Source organism: Haliotis rufescens, unplaced genomic scaffold (genome assembly GCF_023055435.1).
Source record: "Haliotis rufescens isolate VD_foot unplaced genomic scaffold, xgHalRufe1.0.p SCAF_2, whole genome shotgun sequence".
Classification (NCBI taxonomy): Eukaryota; Metazoa; Mollusca; class Gastropoda; order Lepetellida; family Haliotidae; genus Haliotis; species Haliotis rufescens.
The window spans coordinates 68219421-68238854 of record NW_025963890.1 but is presented as its reverse complement, the minus strand read 5'-3'; the positions used below and the strand labels follow the sequence as shown (position 1 = coordinate 68238854).

Sequence of the window (19434 nt, the reverse complement as noted above, 5' to 3'; positions counted from 1 at the left end):
CTTGGTTTAAGGAATGTTTTGTGTAAACACCATGGTCAGTAGACATGGTAGTTGTTATATATCCAGGTGAGCTACAGTTCTGTAGCACTTTTTTCAATTTTGGATGGTGCACAATCCTTAAGCCAATTAATAACGTATTCCTTTACAGATAAATGTTTTACAGAGCATGATTGTGGCAGCCTAAGTGTGAAATGTGAAATGTGTATCATGAAATATACATGACTTGTAGATTGGAACCATTGATCAAAGGTCAGATCCAGCCCAGGTAAATGGTGTCCAGCTCAGACGAGTCCTGCAATGACATAGAGTGAATGATATAGAGAATGGCATGAGCATTCATTTTCCAATTACATATGTTTTATGAACTCCATTGTAATTTAGAGTAGTAATGTTGTGTTTTATACTTCATGTACCTAGAGGAATGAATTTTTTAGCATATTAGTTTCCTGTGCATTCTACTCAATGTTGCTGTCTTTCTGTACATGTAGACCCATCCTCTATTTCTCCAGGCTCACTTTTCGGTAATCATACACTAACCCCTAGATCCTTTCCCTTGGGTCTCGTGATCTCAAATTACCCGCCCTTGATTTTCATTAGCGAATTTGGGGGGGCACGGGTGGCCAAGTCGTCTAAGCCGCAGTTCGCTGTGCAGAGTTGTGTCTCTTAGACACACCAGAACCTATGATTGTGGATTCGAATTACGGTTCCCCCGATTATGTTTCTAGATTTGTCCGCACCATGCCATTGATCAGGGGTTTCACCGAAGTGATAAATGTGTGAGACCTGCATCACCTCAGGCTTTCCTCCCACATTAAGCTGACACAAGATATATCTGGAATAATGTTAAAAGCGGTGTTAGACCCAACTCACTCACTCATTAGCAACTTTGATTTACTACACTACTCAATCTAACGTACCAATAAGAATGAGAGTTACAAACCAACCTCAATGTTGGGTTGGCGTTATAGCCACAACATGGCAAACAAGTTACCCATTTCCTTTTTCCTTATCTCAATGTTTCATTGGTCAGCAAAATGTTCATGAAAATCAAGGGCGGGTAATTTGAGATCGCGAGAACCATTTGAATGGATCCAGGGCTAAGTGTAGGTTTGCTGTAATGCGAGCCCTGGTGATACAGAGGTGCGTAGTCCTAGACATAGAATAACATGATTTAGTATAGTATGAGTAGCTGCCTGTCTGTTGTATCATATACCCAGTACAAACAATGCACTACTTTCATGCACTGCATTATCTGACATGCATGTTCACATCTGTCCTCATCAGCCATGTTCTTCATGCATAACATTGTTGTTGTGAACCAACCTTGACTAAATTGTCCACCCATGAGACAAAAGCCTAACTTACATATATCTTTCTACACAAGTATGTGATTGATGATGTGCTTAAAAAAATGTTCGAATTTTCTTGAATAATATTTGCATATTGATGTTGGAATGTGGACATATACCACTCCAAATAAGTTGAGGAACCCTGATTCTTTCATTTTACTATGGTCAATGTGTCATAACCCGATTTTGTTCATATTACTATGGTCAATATGTCAAGACCCGATTCTTACATATTACTATGGTCAATATGTCATGACCCGATTCTTCCATATTACTATGGTCAGTATGTCATGACCCGATTCTTCCATATTACTATGGTCAATATGTCAAGACCCGATTCTTCCATATTACTATGGTCAATATGTCAAGACCCGATTCTTCCATATTACTATGGTCAATATGTCAAGACCCGATTCTTCCATATTAGTTTGGTCAATATGTCATGACCTGATTCTTTCATATTGCTATAGTTAATCTGCAATAACAGATTTACTAAAGTAATCCTAAACAATCAGGTGCTCTTTAACTTCTTATGTGTAGTATTTGATAATAAACATTTTTTGTATCTCATATTATTCGATAAATTTCTTGGCCTCATTTAGTCATGATATTCCAGCAATAAAAGTTACACTATTATTTATTCTATGAAGAGTAATTTGAGAGTTTCATCCTTGCCATTTCAATTCAAAGCCTCTCTCCTGCTTAATTTGATATGACAAGTTGTTAATCATCCCCACTGACCCCTCTCTGTATAACCCTGGGTCATCGATGAGTCAATACTGTCAGAAAATAGCACATCCTTCAAGCCCCTCTCTAGGAGTTATTGACATCATAGTCAAGCAGTTTGCAACACAGCCCAAAATCCAAGTTGCTCACATTCATAAACATCATTTGGTCATTGTTTTGTGCTGTTTATGAAAAAACGTGTTAGAATTTTTGTCTTATTACAACTTGAAAAAGTAAAATTCAGACACCAAATTCTTTTGACGTGTTGATGTTAGCACTTTCAAGGATTTCCCAATCCCACTATGAAACTCCCACATCTCAAGATATCCTACACCGAAACTTGAAATGTATATTGTCTTTATAAAAATTCAAAGCAAATAAAATCAACCGTTACAGAATTTCTGCCAAAATCAATGTAATTTGTAGTTTGAGATAGCAATAGTTACACTAAAATATTCTGACTATATTAACATGTTTTGTGTGCTTGACCTCTGCAGCTTCTGCTAGAGGCCCCGGATGACATCTACAGTTTCCAGTTCAATCCAGTCGACCCCAACATCATCGTTGGCGGCTGCTGCAATGGTCAAGTGGTATTATGGGATATCTCAGCACATGCTGATCGACTGAAAGCGCCTCGAGGAGGTCACAGGAAGAAAGAGAAGAATGTGTTGGTGAGTAGAATGCTCTTGAGACAACAAAGGATATGTTTTTTGCACTGGGTTCGATTTCCTATATGGTTAAAATCTCAACATCCACAGCATGACAATTGCTGGAATATTGCCAATGCAGCATGACACCATTCTTACCTGCTCTGGTATTTGTTTTTATATTTTTTGTTCTATTATGAGTATGTTTTTGTGATATTTATGTTGCTATCTGTATTTCAGCCAGGATTTGAGGACCCCAATGCCCTGAAGACCCCCATAGTGAGGTACTGTGCAGTGTCCAGTATAGAGCAGAGCCACAAGGCAGCCATCACAGACATACAGTGGGTGCCTGACCACATGGAGGTGAGGCTGATAGCAGGGTGTCAGTGTGAGGCTGATAGCAGGGTGTCAGTGTGAGGCTGATAGCAGGGTGTCTGTGTGAGGCTGATAGCAGGGTGTCAGTGTGAGGCTGATAGCAGGGTGTCAGTGTGAGGCTGATAGCAGGGAGTCAGTGTGAGGCTGATGGCAGGGTGTCAGTGTGAGGCTGATAGCAGGGAGTCAGTGTGAGGCTGATAGTAGGGTGTCAGTTTGAGGCTGATAGCAGGGTGTCAGTGTGAGGCTGATAGCAGGGTGTCAGTGTGAGGCTGATGGCAGGGTGTCTTTGTGAGGCTGATAGTAGGGTGTCAGTGTGAGGCTGATAGTAGGGTGTCAGTGTGAGGCTGATAGCATGGTGTCAGTGTGAGGCTGATAGCAGGGTGTCTTTGTGAGGCTGATAGCAGGGTGTCAGTGTGAGGCTGAAAGCATGGTGTCATTGTGAGGCTGATAGCAGGGTGTCATTGTGAGGCTGATAGCAGGGTGTCTTTGTGAGGCTGATAGCAGGGTGTCAGTGTGAGGCTGATAGCAGGGTGTCATTGTGAGGCTGATAGCAGGGTGTCTTTGTGAGGCTGATAGCAGGGTGTCAGTGTGAGGCTGATAGCAGGGTGTCATTGTGAGGCTGATAGCAGGGTGTCTTTGTGAGGCTGATAGCAGGGTGTCATTGTGAGGCTGATAGCAGGGTGTCTTTGTGAGGCTGATAGCAGGGTGTCATTGTGAGGCTGATAGCAGGGTGTCATTGTGAGGCTGATAGCATGGTGTCAACATGAGGCTGATAGCAGGGTGTCAGTGTGAGGCTGATGGCATGGTGTTATTGTGAGGCTGATAGCATGGTGTCAGTGTGCGGCTGATAGCATGGTGTCAGTGTGAGGCTGATAGCAGGGTGTCTTTGTGAGGCAGACAGCAGGGTGTCAGTGTGCGGCTGATAGCAGGGAGTCAGTGTGAGGCTAATAGCAGTATGTCAGTGTGAGGCTGATAGCATGGTGTCATTGTGAGGTTACTATTCTGATTACATTAAATATATGGTTTTATTTTTTGAAAACAGGTAAACAGAATGGGCATTCCACAAGAGAACCGATCCCTCAACTGTATCCAGATCATGTCCTGTGCTACTGACCAGTAAGTAAATTCATGTAATAATGATACTAGCTGGATAATCTTTCAGATAATGTTCATCTTCATCAGGTAGTCAAGTACTTTGATGAAATGTGTCGGCTGTGATATGACATTTTAAAACATTTGCTCATAATGCTGAAGATCCAGGACTGATTCCTAGCATGAGCCCTGGTCTTGGTGATGCTCACCATGATATGGCTCAAATATTGTTTGGTAACGTAAAATAGGGCTGGGACCTGACCCCTTATTACCCTACCCTACCTGGGTACCCACTGTAGGTCTCAAGAGTTGGGTAGGAAATGTCCGATTGGGAATTGTTTTACCGCAGCCCTGGCAAGAACTATTTAGATACATGTATCAAATGATCAGATCTTGCGTACACTGAAGTTGACTGAACCTTTAGCTTCACTCAAACATAAACATGTCAAAAGGAATGTGTGCATCATCGCAAAGAAATGCAAACATTAGTAACTTGTTGTCTAACCACTGAGCTATAGTGATTTTTTGTCATTAAAGAATATATCATGTGACTAAGCACGGGTCCAGGTAGTACTGTGGGTTCCCAGGTCCTACTCAGGACCGACCTGACCCGAGTACCGAGGCCTATTTGATACACCGATAAGCAACAATATATTACGCATCTTACCGTGGGTCCCGGTAGTGCTGTGGGTACCCAGGTCCTACTCAGGAACCACCCAACCCGAGTTACCCATCCCATCCCTTACGTCACTCTTACGTGATCATGAGAGATTTGTGACATGTCATAGGGAGGTGCGTGCGCAACCGGACGGAAACAAGTTTAATGTTTACATTCCAGCTTCTGGCTTCCTCTTAAACGTGCGACTAGACGTGAGGGTATGAGAGATACCCATTTGTACGACTGAAAACAGACCAATAAAACATCGTTTTTAATCTGAAAAACCCATATTTGCTCATGTAAAAGCAGTGAAAAATAGTATTTGCAGTAAAACGTATGTAATAGCTATTGGCGATTTCATCTGGGGATTATATATTATAGCTGTGAATTACTTATATTGTTACATGTAAAGATTGTGGAGTTTATGAAGAACGATAAACTTTGAACTTTGAAAACTTATTATCGGAAGTAGTTACATGCATAACATTTGTTTTAATAATGACAACATTGGTGTATAATAATAACTTTATTCATGATTTATAACAATAATGGCTCTAGTCGTGGCAACTTCCAAACGTTCGAGAAGTTGTATGCTATCGGACCGTCACCCAGGCGATGTTTCTGACAGATCACGATCTGAAAAATACTATCATGAAAGTGTATCCCGTGGATAAGCCGACCCCTTTCTACAGAATCTTTTTTCTGGTCCTCAAAATACGGCTTATACGCGGTCATTTACGGTATGTCATTCCTTCCATAAAGTCTATAGATTCAAGATGACAACTATATCAGGGGCACCTGTAATCAGAACCAAGATAGTAATGGTGAACTGATCATTGTATTGTTTATTATCAATGCTTGTGAGAAAGGAACTCCTATCCTGTATAATTTGTTATATTGAAGTGTAAGAAGTACCCTTTTAGATTATGATAGATTAGATGTGCAAAGATTTGCGCATGCAACTATCTTGTTCCTCATGATGTTTGTTTGCACCTCCAGCTGTGTGATGTTCTGGGACACAAGGCCGTCTAAAGGCCAACAGGGGAAGGATGATGACAAAGGCCCCAAGAACCCAATGGGCATCGCTAACACCTTCCGTCACCTTGACCTTCAGTGGAAGCCCCATCTCAGGGTGAGACCACAAAATCACTCACTCATGCAATTATTCAGATTAGCAGGGGCACGGCTGGCCTTGTGGTCTTAGAGAGCTGCATCCATGAACCATGCTTTCCCCAAAGTGATCATAGTGCTATGACTATTGTAAGTCAGCTTAAGTATGGGAGTTAAGATCACCTTAGCGCTATGGTTGCTTTGTGGAACTGGAGCCTGGGTTTGAATCGTAGATTAACCCTGATCGCAATCCCTGGTTTGTCAGTGTCGTACCTGTGCTTGTAGGTCTCTGCATTAAGCTGATACACGGTGATATAACTAAAATACTGTTCAGTGTTCACTCACTCACTCATACTAGTTTCTAGTTTGCCTTTTCTCATTGTTCTTTGTAGTGTTTAGAGTTGGGTTGTTTTTTTGTGACTTTTCGTATACAGTAGTAGCCTTGTCGCCATGTCATCCAGACGGCATCCAGACGGCATTGATGACGTCATTCGAATCTTATTGTGACTTTGGGAATGATGTCACACTAGAAACTATGTAATAGCTGAATATTGTGACTTGCTGTCTGTATAGGTAAACTCTGAAATTTGTCTCTGTATGTAGACATCTTCTTAGGAAATAATTGAACATTATATTCTTGTTCATGTCATATTATGTTTACATCACTTGTGCCTAAATTCTAGTATTTATCGTAAATATCGGAAAATAGACAGTCGTGTCGTAAACATAGTATTACATAAACATGAATATAATATCCTCTATATAAGAACATTTGTAGCTAACCATTGCTGAGCATCGACCTCCTGTACAGGTGAACCTTCACAAGTCTGAGCCAGGCGGTGACCACAGTGCTACCAAGTTCACCATACAGGAGAGGCAGGGAGACAGATCAGCACGTAAGTTGCCTTACGATGTTCATCAGGTGTGTGTGTGTAGGGGCAGGGAGACAGATCAGCACGTAAGTTGCCTTACGATGTTCATCAGGTGTGTGTGTGTAGGGGCAGGGAGACAGATCAGCACGTAAGTTGCCTAACGATGTTCATTAGGTGTGTGTAGGGGCCGGGAGACAGATCAGCACGTAAGTTGCCTAACGATGTTCATTAGGTGTGTGTGTAGGGGCAGGGAGACAGATCAGCACGTAAGTTGCCTTACGATGTTCATTAGGTGTGTGTAGGGGCAGGGAGACAGATCAGCACGTAAGTTGCCTTACGATGTTCATTAGGTGTGTGTAGGGGCAGGCAGACAGATCAGCACGTAAGTTGCCTTACGATGTTCATTAGGTGTGTGTAGGGGCAGGGAGACAGATCAGCACGTAAGTTGCCTAACGATGTTCATCAGGTGTGTGTGTTGGGGCAGAGGGACAGATCAGCACGTAAGTTGCCTAACGATGTTCATCAGGTGTGTGTAGGGGCAGGGAGACAGATCAGCACGTAAGTTGCCTTACGATGTTTATCAGGTGTGTGTAGGTGCAGGGAGACAGATCAGCACGTAAGTTGCCTTACGATGTTCATTAGGTGTGTGTAGGGGCAGGGAGACAGATCAGCATGTAAGTTGCCTAATGATGTTCATTAGGTGTGTGTGTAGGGGCAGGGAGACAGATCAGCACATAAGTTGCCTAACGATGTTCATCAGGTGTGTGTGTGTTGGGGCAGAGGGACAGATCAGCACGTAAGTTGCCTAACGATGTTCATTAGGTGTGTGTGTGTTGGGGCAGAGGGACAGATCAGCACGTAAGTTGCCTAACGATGTTCATCAGGTGTGTGTGTAGGGGCAGAGGGACAGATCAGCACGTAAGTTGCCTAACGATGTTCATTAGGTGTGTGTGTGTAGGGGCAGGGGGACCGATCAGCACATAAGTTGCCTTACGATGTTCATTAGGTGTGTATGTGTTGGGGCAGAGGAACAGATCAGCACGTAAGTTGCCTAACGATGTTCATTAGGTGTGTATATGTTGGGGCAGAGGGACAGATCAGCACGTAAGTTGCCTAACAATGTTCATAAGGTGTGTGTAGGGGCAGGGGGACAGATCAGCACGTAAGTTGCCTAACGATGTTCATCAGGTGTGTGTGTAGGGGCAGGGGGACAGATCAGCACGTAAGTTGCCTAACAATGTTCATAAGGTGTGTGTAGGGGCAGGGGGACAGATCAGCACGTAAGTTGCCTAACGATGTTCATCAGGTGTGTGTGTGTAGGGGCAGGGGGACAGATCAGCACGTAAGTTGCCTTACAATGTTCATCAGCTGTGTGTAGAGCAGGGAGACAGATCAGCACGTAAGTTGCCTTACAATGTTCATCAGCTGTGTGTAGAGCAGGGAGACAGATCAGCACGTAAGTTGCCTTACGATGTTCATCAACTGTTTGTAGAGCAGGGAGACAGATCAGCACGTAAGTTGCCTTACAATGTTCATCAGCTGTGTGTAGGGGCAGGGAGACAGATCAGCACGTAAGTTGCCTTACAATGTTCATCAGGTGTGTGTAGGGGCAGGGAGACCGATCAGCACGTAAGTTGCCTTACAATGTTCATCAGGTGTGTGTAGGGGCAGGGGGACAGATCAGCACGTAAGTTGCCTTACGATGTTCATCAGGTGTGTGTGTAGCGGCAGGGAGACAGATCAGCACGTAAGTTGCCTTACGATGTTCATCAGGTGTGTGTAGGGGCAGGGGGACAGATCAGCACGTAAGTTGCCTTACGATGTTCATCAGGTGTGTGTAGGGCCAGGGGACGGATCAGCATGTAAGTTGCTGTAGGATGTTCTTTATGTGTTTGTAGGGTCAGGGGACGGATCAGCACATAAGTTGCTATAGGATGTTCATTGTGTGTGTGTAGGGCCAGGGGATGGATCAGCACGTAAGTTGCTGTAGGATGTTCATTGTGTGTGTGTAGGGTCAGGGGACGGATCAGCACGTAAGTTGCTGTAGGATGTTCATTGTGTGTGTGTAGGGTCAGGGGACGGATCAGCACGTAAGTTGCTGTAGGATGTTCATTGAGTGTTTGTAGGGTCAGGGGACGGATCAGCACGTAAGTTGCTGCTGGATGTTCATTGTGTGTGTGTAGGGTCAGGGGACGGATCAGCACGTAAGTTGCTGTAGGATGTTCATTGAGTGTGTGTAGGGTCAGGGGACGGATCAGCACGTAAGTTGCTGTAGGATGTTCATTATGTGTTTGTAGGGTCAGGGGACGGATCAGCATGTAAGTTGCCTTACGATGTTCATCAGGTGTTTGTAGGGTCAGGGGACGGATCAGCACATAAGTTGCTGTAGGATGTTCATTATGTGTTTGTAGGGTCAGGGGACGGATCAGCACGTAAGTTGCTGTAGGAAGTTCATTGTGTGTTTGTAGGGTCAGGGGACGGATCAGCACGTAAGTTGCTGTAGGATGTTCATTGTGTGTGTGTAGGGTCAGGGGACGGATCAGCACGTAAGTTGCTGTAGGATGTTCATTATGTGTTTGTAGGGTCAGGGGACGGATCAGCACGTAAGTTGCTGTAGGATGTTCATTGTGTGTGTGTGTTGGGGCATGGGGACAGATCAAAATGTCTTTTTTGGCGTGGTTTGATAGATACGCATAGAAACTGTTTCCATGCATACATATTGTAGGCACATTTTACATATTAGCCATATTGTGCTTATTGTTGGCATGTTGTGCATAAAGTAGGCATATATATGTATCATTCAGTAGTGTTTTTTTGTTTTATGCTTCAAGCTTCAATATAAATGTTTCTTCAAAGTTTGTAGTATTGTTATTTCTGGAGGCAATATGTTAATCATCATGCACTGAAACTGTTTCTTGGAGAATCTTTGAAATAAAAATATATGATAAATATTATACAAGTGATTTTAATATATAAATATATCATCCTGAAGAACATGATTAAACAAATTATGTAACAAATTTAATAAGATGATGGTTTCATTCAAGCAATTATTCATTCTAGAATCATATTACATGTACACAAGAAAGGGTGAATCTAGTTGTTTGGTCAAAGTTGCAGAAGTTACAAATATTTTCATCTCAGACATTTTTTATCACTAAATGTTGTAAAGTGTATATATTGGAGAACTTTTTGCTGTGTTTGTACAGTGTGTATGTGGTATTTCATGGTGAGGTTGTCTCTGTTCTATGTGGCCATGTACTGCTATATTTGTTATAGTTTGACGATTCTATGTCAACACATAGTTCTTGTGATCAAGTGCGTGGGAGCCTCGACGATGATTGGTCAAACTGGTTCCATGTGAAAAATAATCACCGGCAATAGCAATCAGCTGCTTTGCTTTGGGTTATAATTATTTTAAATATATTTAGTAAAAGCTGCAACTAAAATAACAAGATATTGGAATATATTATGTCATTATGTACAATTATAGAGAAATTACTTCAACCATAACATGGTTAAAGCCGGAGAAACTCAAATCTGTTAATTCTGAATTAGAATCAATTGCAACAACAATAGCGTGACATCATTGTAATTGTTTAAAATCAATAAATACGACAACCTTTACTTTCAGTGAAAAGTGAATTCACTGCATTGTTCACTCATTTTGTTTCAATTATGCCTGTATAGTAAAATGGTTAAATGAATGTTTATCAATATTTCATTTAAGAAAAAGCTTTTTGTTTAGTTGCTCATCTTAAAAATTATTTTTGTGATATTTGTTCGTTTGTATAGACAATATTTTTGAAGAAAAACCAGAAGACAGTAAGTCCTAGAGAAAAGCTTAGCTTTTAGTCGTAGCAGTTGGCATTAGATTAATTAGATTATCTGCCTCAAGGTGTCATCGTTAACATTGACAGTCCTTCCTATAGACATGTAGACACTGATGTACCATGGTGGAACATTGTAGCAAGGTGGGGGCACGGCTGGCCCAGTTGTCTAAGGCACCGTAATTCGCTGTGCAGAGTTGCGTCCCCTGGGCACGCCAGAAACCTATGATTGTGGGTTTGAATCCGGTTCGCCCCGATGTTTCTAGGGTTTGTCAGCACCATACCTGTGCTCGTGGGTTTCATCGAAGTGGTAAACGTCTGAGACCTGCATCACTTCGGGCTTTCCTCCCACATTAAGCTGACCCGCCGTTATATAACTGGAATACTGTTAAAATCGGCTTTAAACTCAACTCACTCTCATTGTAGCTAGGTAGTTTGATGCTTGTGTAGATGCCAGAATACCTGGACAAACTCTGGGCTGATTGCAGTCAACATTGACTGAACATGCTACACCAGCTGGGTAGTTTTGTGTAACAGTCCATGAACAGTACTGTGATACACAATCACCAGTGTCATACATGAATATTCAATACAATGCATTGTTATTATTCAAACAATATTTCAATGTTACTAATTTGTTCAGAAAGCAAATAAATCACTATTCAAATATCTCAAGTCTTAGTTAACATGGTACAGTTACCTTCAGTACCACAGTAATCCTTGACTGTTGTCTAATCATCATTCCTTCAGTACCCTCAGCAATCCTTGACTCTGTGGTCTAATAAACATTCCTTCAGTACCTCAACAATCCTTGACTCTGTGGTCTAATCAGCATTCCTTCAGTACCCCAGTAATCCTTGACTCTGTGGTCTAATCAACATTCCTTCAGTACCTCAACAATCCTTGACTCTGTGGTCTAATCAACATTCCTTCAGTACCCTCAGTAATCCTTGACCCTGGTTGGATCAGTGTTCCTTCAGTACCCTCAGTAATCCTTGACTCTGGTTGGATCAACATTCCTTCAGTACCGCAGCAATCCTTGACTGTGGTCTAATCAACATTCCTTCAGTATCTCAGTAATCCTTGACTCTGTGGTCTAATCACCATTCCTTCAGTACCCTCAGCAATCCTTGACTCTGTGGTCTAATCAACACTCCTTCAGTACCTCAGCAATCCTTGACTGTGTGGTCGGATCAACATTCCTTCAGTACCCTCAGTAATCCTTGACTCTGTGGTCTAATCAACACTCCTTCAGTACCCTCAGTAATCCTTGACTCTGTGGTCGGATCAACATTCCTTCAGTACCCTCAGTAATCCTTGACTCTGTGGTCGGATCAACATTCCTTCAGTACCCTCAGTAATCCTTGACTCTGTGGTCTAATCAACATTCCTTCAGTACCCTCAGTAATCCTTGACTCTGTGGTCGTATCAACATTCCTTCAGTACCCTCAGTAATCCTTGACTCTGGCTGGATCAGTGTTCCTTCAGTACCCTGAGTAATCCTTGACTGGTTGGATCAACATTCCTTCAGTACCTCAGCAATCCTTGAATCTGTGGTCTAATCAACACTCCTTCAGTACCTCAGCAATCCTTGACTCTGTGGTCTAATCAACACCCCTTCAGTACCACAGTAATCCTTGACTGTGGTCTAATCAACATTCCTTCAGTACCCTCAGCAATCCTTGACTCTGTGGTCTAATAAACATTCCTTCAGTACCTCAACAATCCTTGACTCTGTGGTCTAATCAGCATTCCTTCAGTACCTCAGCAATCCTTGACTGTGTGGTCGGATCAACATTCCTTCAGTACCCTCAGTAATCCTTGACTCTGTGGTCTAATCAACACTCCTTCAGTACCCTCAGTAATCCTTGACTCTGTGGTCGGATCAACATTCCTTCAGTACCCTCAGTAATCCTTGACTCTGTGGTCTAATCAACATTCCTTCAGTACCTCAGTAATCCTTGACTCTGTGGTCGTATCAACATTCCTTCAGTACCCTCAGTAATCCTTGACTCTGGCTGGATCAGTGTTTCTTCAGTACCCTCAGTAATCCTTGACTGGTTGGATCAACATTCCTTCAGTACCTCAGCAATCCTTGACTCTGTGGTCTAATCAACATTCCTTCAGTATCTCCGTAATCCTTGACTCTGTGGTCTAATCACCATTCCTTCAGTACCCTCAGCAATCCTTGACTCTGTGGTCTAATCAACACTCCTTCAGTACCTCAGCAATCCTTGACTCTGTGGTCGGATCAACATTCCTTCAGTACCCTCAGTAATCCTTGACTCTGTGGTCTAATCAACACTCCTTCAGTACCCTCAGTAATCCTTGACTCTGTGGTCGGATCAACATTCCTTCAGTACCTCAACAATCCTTGACTCTGTGGTCTAATCAACATTCCTTCAGTACCCTCAGTAATCCTTGACCCTGGTTGGATCAGTGTTCCTTCAGTACCCTCAGTAATCCTTGACTCTGGTTGGATCAACATTCCTTCAGTACCGCAGCAATCCTTGACTGTGGTCTAATCAACATTCCTTCAGTATCTCAGTAATCCTTGACTCTGTGGTCTAATCACCATTCCTTCAGTACCCTCAGCAATCCTTGACTCTGTGGTCTAATCAACACTCCTTCAGTACCTCAGCAATCCTTGACTGTGTGGTCGGATCAACATTCCTTCAGTACCCTCAGTAATCCTTGACTCTGTGGTCTAATCAACACTCCTTCAGTACCCTCAGTAATCCTTGACTCTGTGGTCGGATCAACATTCCTTCAGTACCCTCAGTAATCCTTGACTCTGGCTGGATCAGTGTTCCTTCAGTACCCTGAGTAATCCTTGACTGGTTGGATCAACATTCCTTCAGTACCTCAGCAATCCTTGAATCTGTGGTCTAATCAACACTCCTTCAGTACCTCAGCAATCCTTGACTCTGTGGTCTAATCAACACTCCTTCAGTACCCTCAGTAATCCTTGACTCTGTGGTCGTATCAACATTCCTTCAGTACCCTCAGTAATCCTTGACTCTGGCTGGATCAGTGTTCCTTCAGTACCCTGAGTAATCCTTGACTGGTTGGATCAACATTCCTTCAGTACCTCAGCAATCCTTGAATCTGTGGTCTAATCAACACTCCTTCAGTACCTCAGCAATCCTTGACTCTGTGGTCTAATCAACACCCCTTCAGTACCACAGTAATCCTTGACTGTGGTCTAATCAACATTCCTTCAGTACCCTCAGCAATCCTTGACTCTGTGGTCTAATAAACATTCCTTCAGTACCTCAACAATCCTTGACTCTGTGGTCTAATCAGCATTCCTTCAGTACCTCAGCAATCCTTGACTGTGTGGTCGGATCAACATTCCTTCAGTACCCTCAGTAATCCTTGACTCTGTGGTCTAATCAACACTCCTTCAGTACCCTCAGTAATCCTTGACTCTGTGGTCGGATCAACATTCCTTCAGTACCCTCAGTAATCCTTGACTCTGTGGTCTAATCAACATTCCTTCAGTACCTCAGTAATCCTTGACTCTGTGGTCGTATCAACATTCCTTCAGTACCCTCAGTAATCCTTGACTCTGGCTGGATCAGTGTTTCTTCAGTACCCTCAGTAATCCTTGACTGGTTGGATCAACATTCCTTCAGTACCTCAGCAATCCTTGACTCTGTGGTCTAATCAACATTCCTTCAGTATCTCCGTAATCCTTGACTCTGTGGTCTAATCACCATTCCTTCAGTACCCTCAGCAATCCTTGACTCTGTGGTCTAATCAACACTCCTTCAGTACCTCAGCAATCCTTGACTCTGTGGTCGGATCAACATTCCTTCAGTACCCTCAGTAATCCTTGACTCTGTGGTCTAATCAACACTCCTTCAGTACCCTCAGTAATCCTTGACTCTGTGGTCGGATCAACATTCATTCAGTACCCTCAGTAATCCTTGACTCTGTGGTCTAATCAACATTCCTTCAGTACCCTCAGTAATCCTTGACTCTGTGGTCGTATCAACATTTCTTCAGTACCCTCAGTAATCCTTGAGTTTGTGGTCTAATCTAATCAACATTCCTTCAGTACCCTCAGTAATCCTTGACTCAGTTAAAATAATTCTACTGAGGGAGATTATTAGACTGTTCTGTTGTCGTACTTGTATGCAGGAAATCATTAAATGTGTCGGTAACAGAGTTAATTACATAAATTTGGAGATGTGTGCAATATTTATGTAAGGCTATTTTAGTGAAGGAAACGTGTTTAAGAGATGTCCTTCAAATTTGATTTGGACATAATATTAATGACAAGTAGAGTGACCTCTCAGAAAGAATTCTACCATATATTGTACCTCTGCAGTTGCCAAGGCAACAGACAGTGTGGACAAAGACCAGAGTCAGTCAGGAGGGTTTTCCTTTGGGAGCAACAAGCCTGGATCAGGAAAAGAGAAGAAGACGCTTCAGTCTGTCAACACCCACTTCTATGTGGGCACAGAGGTGAGACTCATTGACACATGGTGGGGGAGGGGAGAAGCAGGATTAGATATTGCCTTTTTTTTGTCTTTTTTTCTTTTTTTAATTTTTGTTGTTGATATTGTTGATGTACCTTTTGCTAAGCCTAAGCAGAGAGTTGATTTTGGTTCCACATTTGTTTCTGATCAATTTAGTCTGTAATTAATTGAGTAGTTTACGAATATATACAGGCAGCTTTTCAGCAAAAGTCATAAACAGTTCATGCTTGAACTAAAGTGGGAGAATTTATAGATGACATTCATGTCTCAAGTCTGTATAAAACGTAATACATGTATCATCAATCCATATAAATTGTTACTGTAAGTGTTCAGTTTGGCTGGAGCATGGAATCATGTAGACCTGCTGAGAGGCCGATGTTAAGCCCACAATCTGAAGCAAATGTCAGTAAAAGTTTCCAGATTTGAATTAATTATGTGCCTAGTCATGTTATTGTAGTAATGATATAAGTTGTAGCAGGATCACGAGGGGTACATGGGGTTTTATGTGTCCTGTGTTAGGTTTTATACCGAGGGACACTTAAAACTCCACGTACCCTGAGTGATCCTGCTACAACAAATTTATCTTACCAACATGTTTTGATGTGACATTGTAAAAGAATTAACACAAATTCAAAATTGATAGGAAACAGCTGTTCGATTAAGCTGAGGTTTACTTGTGCTATGTCATGCGACTTCCACTGACTCGGAAAAAGCGTGTGACTTTATGTTTGCAGGGATGTGAGCAGGTTTTCCCGAAAAAAGAGGAAAAGTCTAGGGGGGTCTGGGGGCATGCCCCCCCAGAAATTTTTTAAACATTTGATTGCATTTTAAGCAATTTCGTGCAGTTTGGACAATATTCACACCAAGAAATGTAATAAGTCAATGGCAAAAGTCAAATAAACAAGATGGCAGATGCAGTAAAATTTCGAAGTTAAATCAGTACTTTTAAAAAATTGGGCATAGCTTTCGCGCACCTGGCTACCCGCCAGGTCTGGGAGCAATACTGCCATAAACTTCAACCCCCATCCCCCAGACACAAGGACAACTGTCACAAGCGTGCAATGTCTGACCCTTTCCCCATGTTGAAGCATATTGAAAAAAACTTACCTTGTACTTACCTTTTGATGAAAAAAACAAAACTCATTGCAAACATAAGACATTAATACAACATATATCCCCATGTTATGGGGTTTTGGACGCTGAAGAAACATTCATAGTTTTCTCGCTAATCACATGAACAACTGTAAAACATCTCATTCACTTACAGGCTAAAAGACAACTTTATCTTAAAAACAAGCCATCAGCTGACTCTGAGTATTTACAATTTCTGTGTGACGCCACACCCCACGTTATAGTGCAAGTATTCGTGATAGAAAACGTATGATGTTCGAAAACCTATGCTGGTGAAAGCTCTGATCGAAAACAGGACAATCAGCGACGGTTGTCCGGTTTTCGATCATATTTTTCGGAGTGTTTTTTCTAAATTTTTGATTAAATTTTTACGTGGAACATGATTTTTTCCGAGGACTACTGTTTTAAAAAACGAGATTTTCCGCGTTTCCGTGGAGATTTCACATCCCTGTGTTTGAGCGGGGTATAAGGGATTTATTCTGTCTCTCAGAAATGCACGTGCAGTCTGTATTGCTCATGGCGGGGTATAAGACATTTATTCCCCTGCTGAGCAATTTATTTCCCTCCAAGGCAGGATACACAGTATTTGATCAAGATCATGTGGACAAATCAGATCTCATCATTCTGACATGGACGTATGATAACTAATGTTATCACTTGGCAGAGGTGACTTGCATTTCACTGATAACAGGAACAATAAACAAGAAGAGGCTTTTGTTTTACAATTTTGCTTTGAATGAAATATTGAAATACATATAAAGTTACGAAAATAAGGACTTTTACAAAAATTACATCTTTGAACAAAATTAACTTTTTCCCCAATTTGTCTGCCAAGGCGCTTAGTTTGGAATCTTTGTTAACTCCTGATGAGTATAGCGTGGGTGTTCTCTGTGTTCCAGGACGGTGAAGTCGTGTACGTGGATTGGATGCCACAGAAAGATCAGGACACCGGCAAGATACAGAGTGAGAACATTTCTTCCTTGTAGACACAGACCTCAGTCTTCTTGTTACAATCAATAGCACAAAGATAAGTTTGGTAGTTTCACATGTATTGGAAATGATATCTATCTACAAGAATATTTTTTCAGTTTGTGACATCATGTAGTTCTAACTGTTGAAATCAGCAGGCAATATATTCAGAATCTCTGTAGATGTGTTGATTCAAGCGTCATTATCATCAAATGTGATCTTCATAACTTTTGACATGCCATAGTTTGAAGTAGTGTTCAACTCAACTCACTTACTGTAAACTTCTTGTGACCCGTGTTGATCCAAGGTAGAAAAAGTCTTCAGCAACCCATGCTTGCCGTAACAGGTGACTATGCTTGTAAGAGCCGACTAACAGAATCGGGTGGTCAGGCACGCTGACTTGGTTTAGCATGTCATTGATCCCATTTGGTGGATCAATGCTCATGATGTCAGTCACCGCATTGTCTGGTCCAGACTCGATTATTTACAGACTGCGGTCATATAGCTGGAATATTGCTGAGTGCGGCGTTAAACTTCAAACAAACAAAATCTAAACTACTTGCAACATAATATTAATAGTTTGTATCATAATATCTACTGCAAATATGAAATTGTTTCACTCCTTATTCAACATTTCTCAAGCCAAAATTCAGGTGTTATTTCATTGAAAAAAAAGACAGAAATCTTAATTGAGATTTCTAATGATTTGGGTTCTCACATTGGGGTTGTTTGGGTAAATTTGCCCTCACCTTGGTCTTGGTCAACTTGACAGAACAAGTTCACAAGTCTGTATCAAAGAGCTGTTGTACTAGATGTGTTTCTGTGTTGCAGCCCCAAAACCAGTGTACTACCATTCCATCCATGACGGACCAGTCAGAGCTCTGGAGAGGTCGCCCTTCATCAAGGAGGTCGTGTTGTGTGTGGGAGGATGGACCTTCAGTCTGTGGAAGGAAAATGTTTCGGTAATGCCCATCTTGAATAGCTTGAGTAACATTGAATGTTGTCTTCGTGCCCCTTAGGACCATGATTGTGAAATAGGCATTCCTCTCTTTTAATTATTTTCCCGAGGCAAGTGAGTTCACTGACTGTAAAAGTCCAGTTTCCACCCTTGCTGACCTAGGCTGGAATTTCTGGGCTTGATCAAAGTGCCACCAGTGGCTATTATGAGTTATGTCCCTTCTATGTCCTTCCTATTGACCAATCAGATTCCACCTCTCATATCACTTGCATTTGCTTCAAATAAAATGGCATTGCTCAGTGAAGACGATCTGATAGATAATCAAGATCTTTATTGTAATAAAGCGGATCTTACTTCACAAAGTGCAACAAATCACATGAGACCTTGATTAAAAACATGAAATGATTGAAAAATATCTGTTGACGCTAAGTTGTCAGTACACAAATCCTGCAGTCGACCGAAGCCTGCATGGCAGGTTACGAACTGGATGATGATTTTGTTACGTGATTTCGATGGGACTATGCATAGACTCGTTAGTACAGCCAAAATATAGCTCCATAATTCCAGCCTAGTTCCTAGGATGGAAATGGACTTTTATAGTCATTTAACTCCCTTGCCTCTGGAAGATGTCTTTTAATAGATCTCTCTTAATTCAAATGACTCTTTGTCAGTATTACATTGACCCACATTCCTGTACTAGTGTAACACCAACACTCCCACCACCCCACTACCCCACCACCCACCACTCAAGCACATGCACACTGAATCCACATCTAGCCTTTTCTGAATGACTACAATTCAAAACTGTGTAATTTTGTCATGCCACCTGACCCTCCCAGTTATTTGTGATAAATGTTGACAACCCCCTTCTTCATTGTTTCAGAATCTCCCTTCATCCTGTTCTCTCTCCATCCCACCCATCCCCCCCACCCCCACACCCCACACACCCACCCCACACACACACATACACACCAATTATAAATGACCATATTTGTTAAAACTCACTCATTTGTTGCCCTGTGGTGGTTGTGTATTAATAGAACAGGTCCCCATTTCACATGATTGTAGAAGGAGAGGTCTGACATGAGGATTCGGTGGTCACCATATGTGACATGGCTCAGAGTGTGTGAATCTTGCCTGATGATCTCCATCAGTGCTCATGCTGTCAATCACTGGTTTGATCGCCACTGTGGAATCTTGCTGACTGCAGCATTAATCAAACATTCCCTG

At 42.1% G+C, this 19434-nt stretch overlaps 1 protein-coding gene across 8 annotated transcripts in view; it reads left to right on the top strand.

The window, feature by feature from the left end:
- The window catches only part of LOC124134626 (dynein axonemal intermediate chain 3-like), a 45547-nt gene that overhangs the window by 22154 nt on the left and 3959 nt on the right, over positions 1 to 19434 (top strand). The window contains exons 12-22 of one of the 8 annotated variants that reach the window (XM_048400452.1): positions 2573 to 2746; positions 2963 to 3085; positions 4140 to 4213; positions 5847 to 5979; positions 6769 to 6853; positions 8208 to 8228; positions 8842 to 8862; positions 10625 to 10654; positions 14996 to 15132; positions 17177 to 17240; positions 18078 to 18208. In XM_048400452.1, the coding sequence (XP_048256409.1) occupies positions 2573 to 2746; positions 2963 to 3085; positions 4140 to 4213; positions 5847 to 5979; positions 6769 to 6853; positions 8208 to 8228; positions 8842 to 8862; positions 10625 to 10654; positions 14996 to 15132; positions 17177 to 17240; positions 18078 to 18208 (993 nt within the window). Of the gene's footprint in view, positions 1 to 2572; positions 2747 to 2962; positions 3086 to 4139; positions 4214 to 5846; positions 5980 to 6768; positions 6854 to 8207; positions 8229 to 8841; positions 8863 to 9126; positions 9148 to 9411; positions 9433 to 10624; positions 10655 to 14995; positions 15133 to 17176; positions 17241 to 18077; positions 18209 to 19434 lie in introns of all 8 variants that reach the window. The other 7 variants (XM_048400453.1, XM_048400454.1, XM_048400456.1 and 4 more) reach the window with 7 other exon arrangements.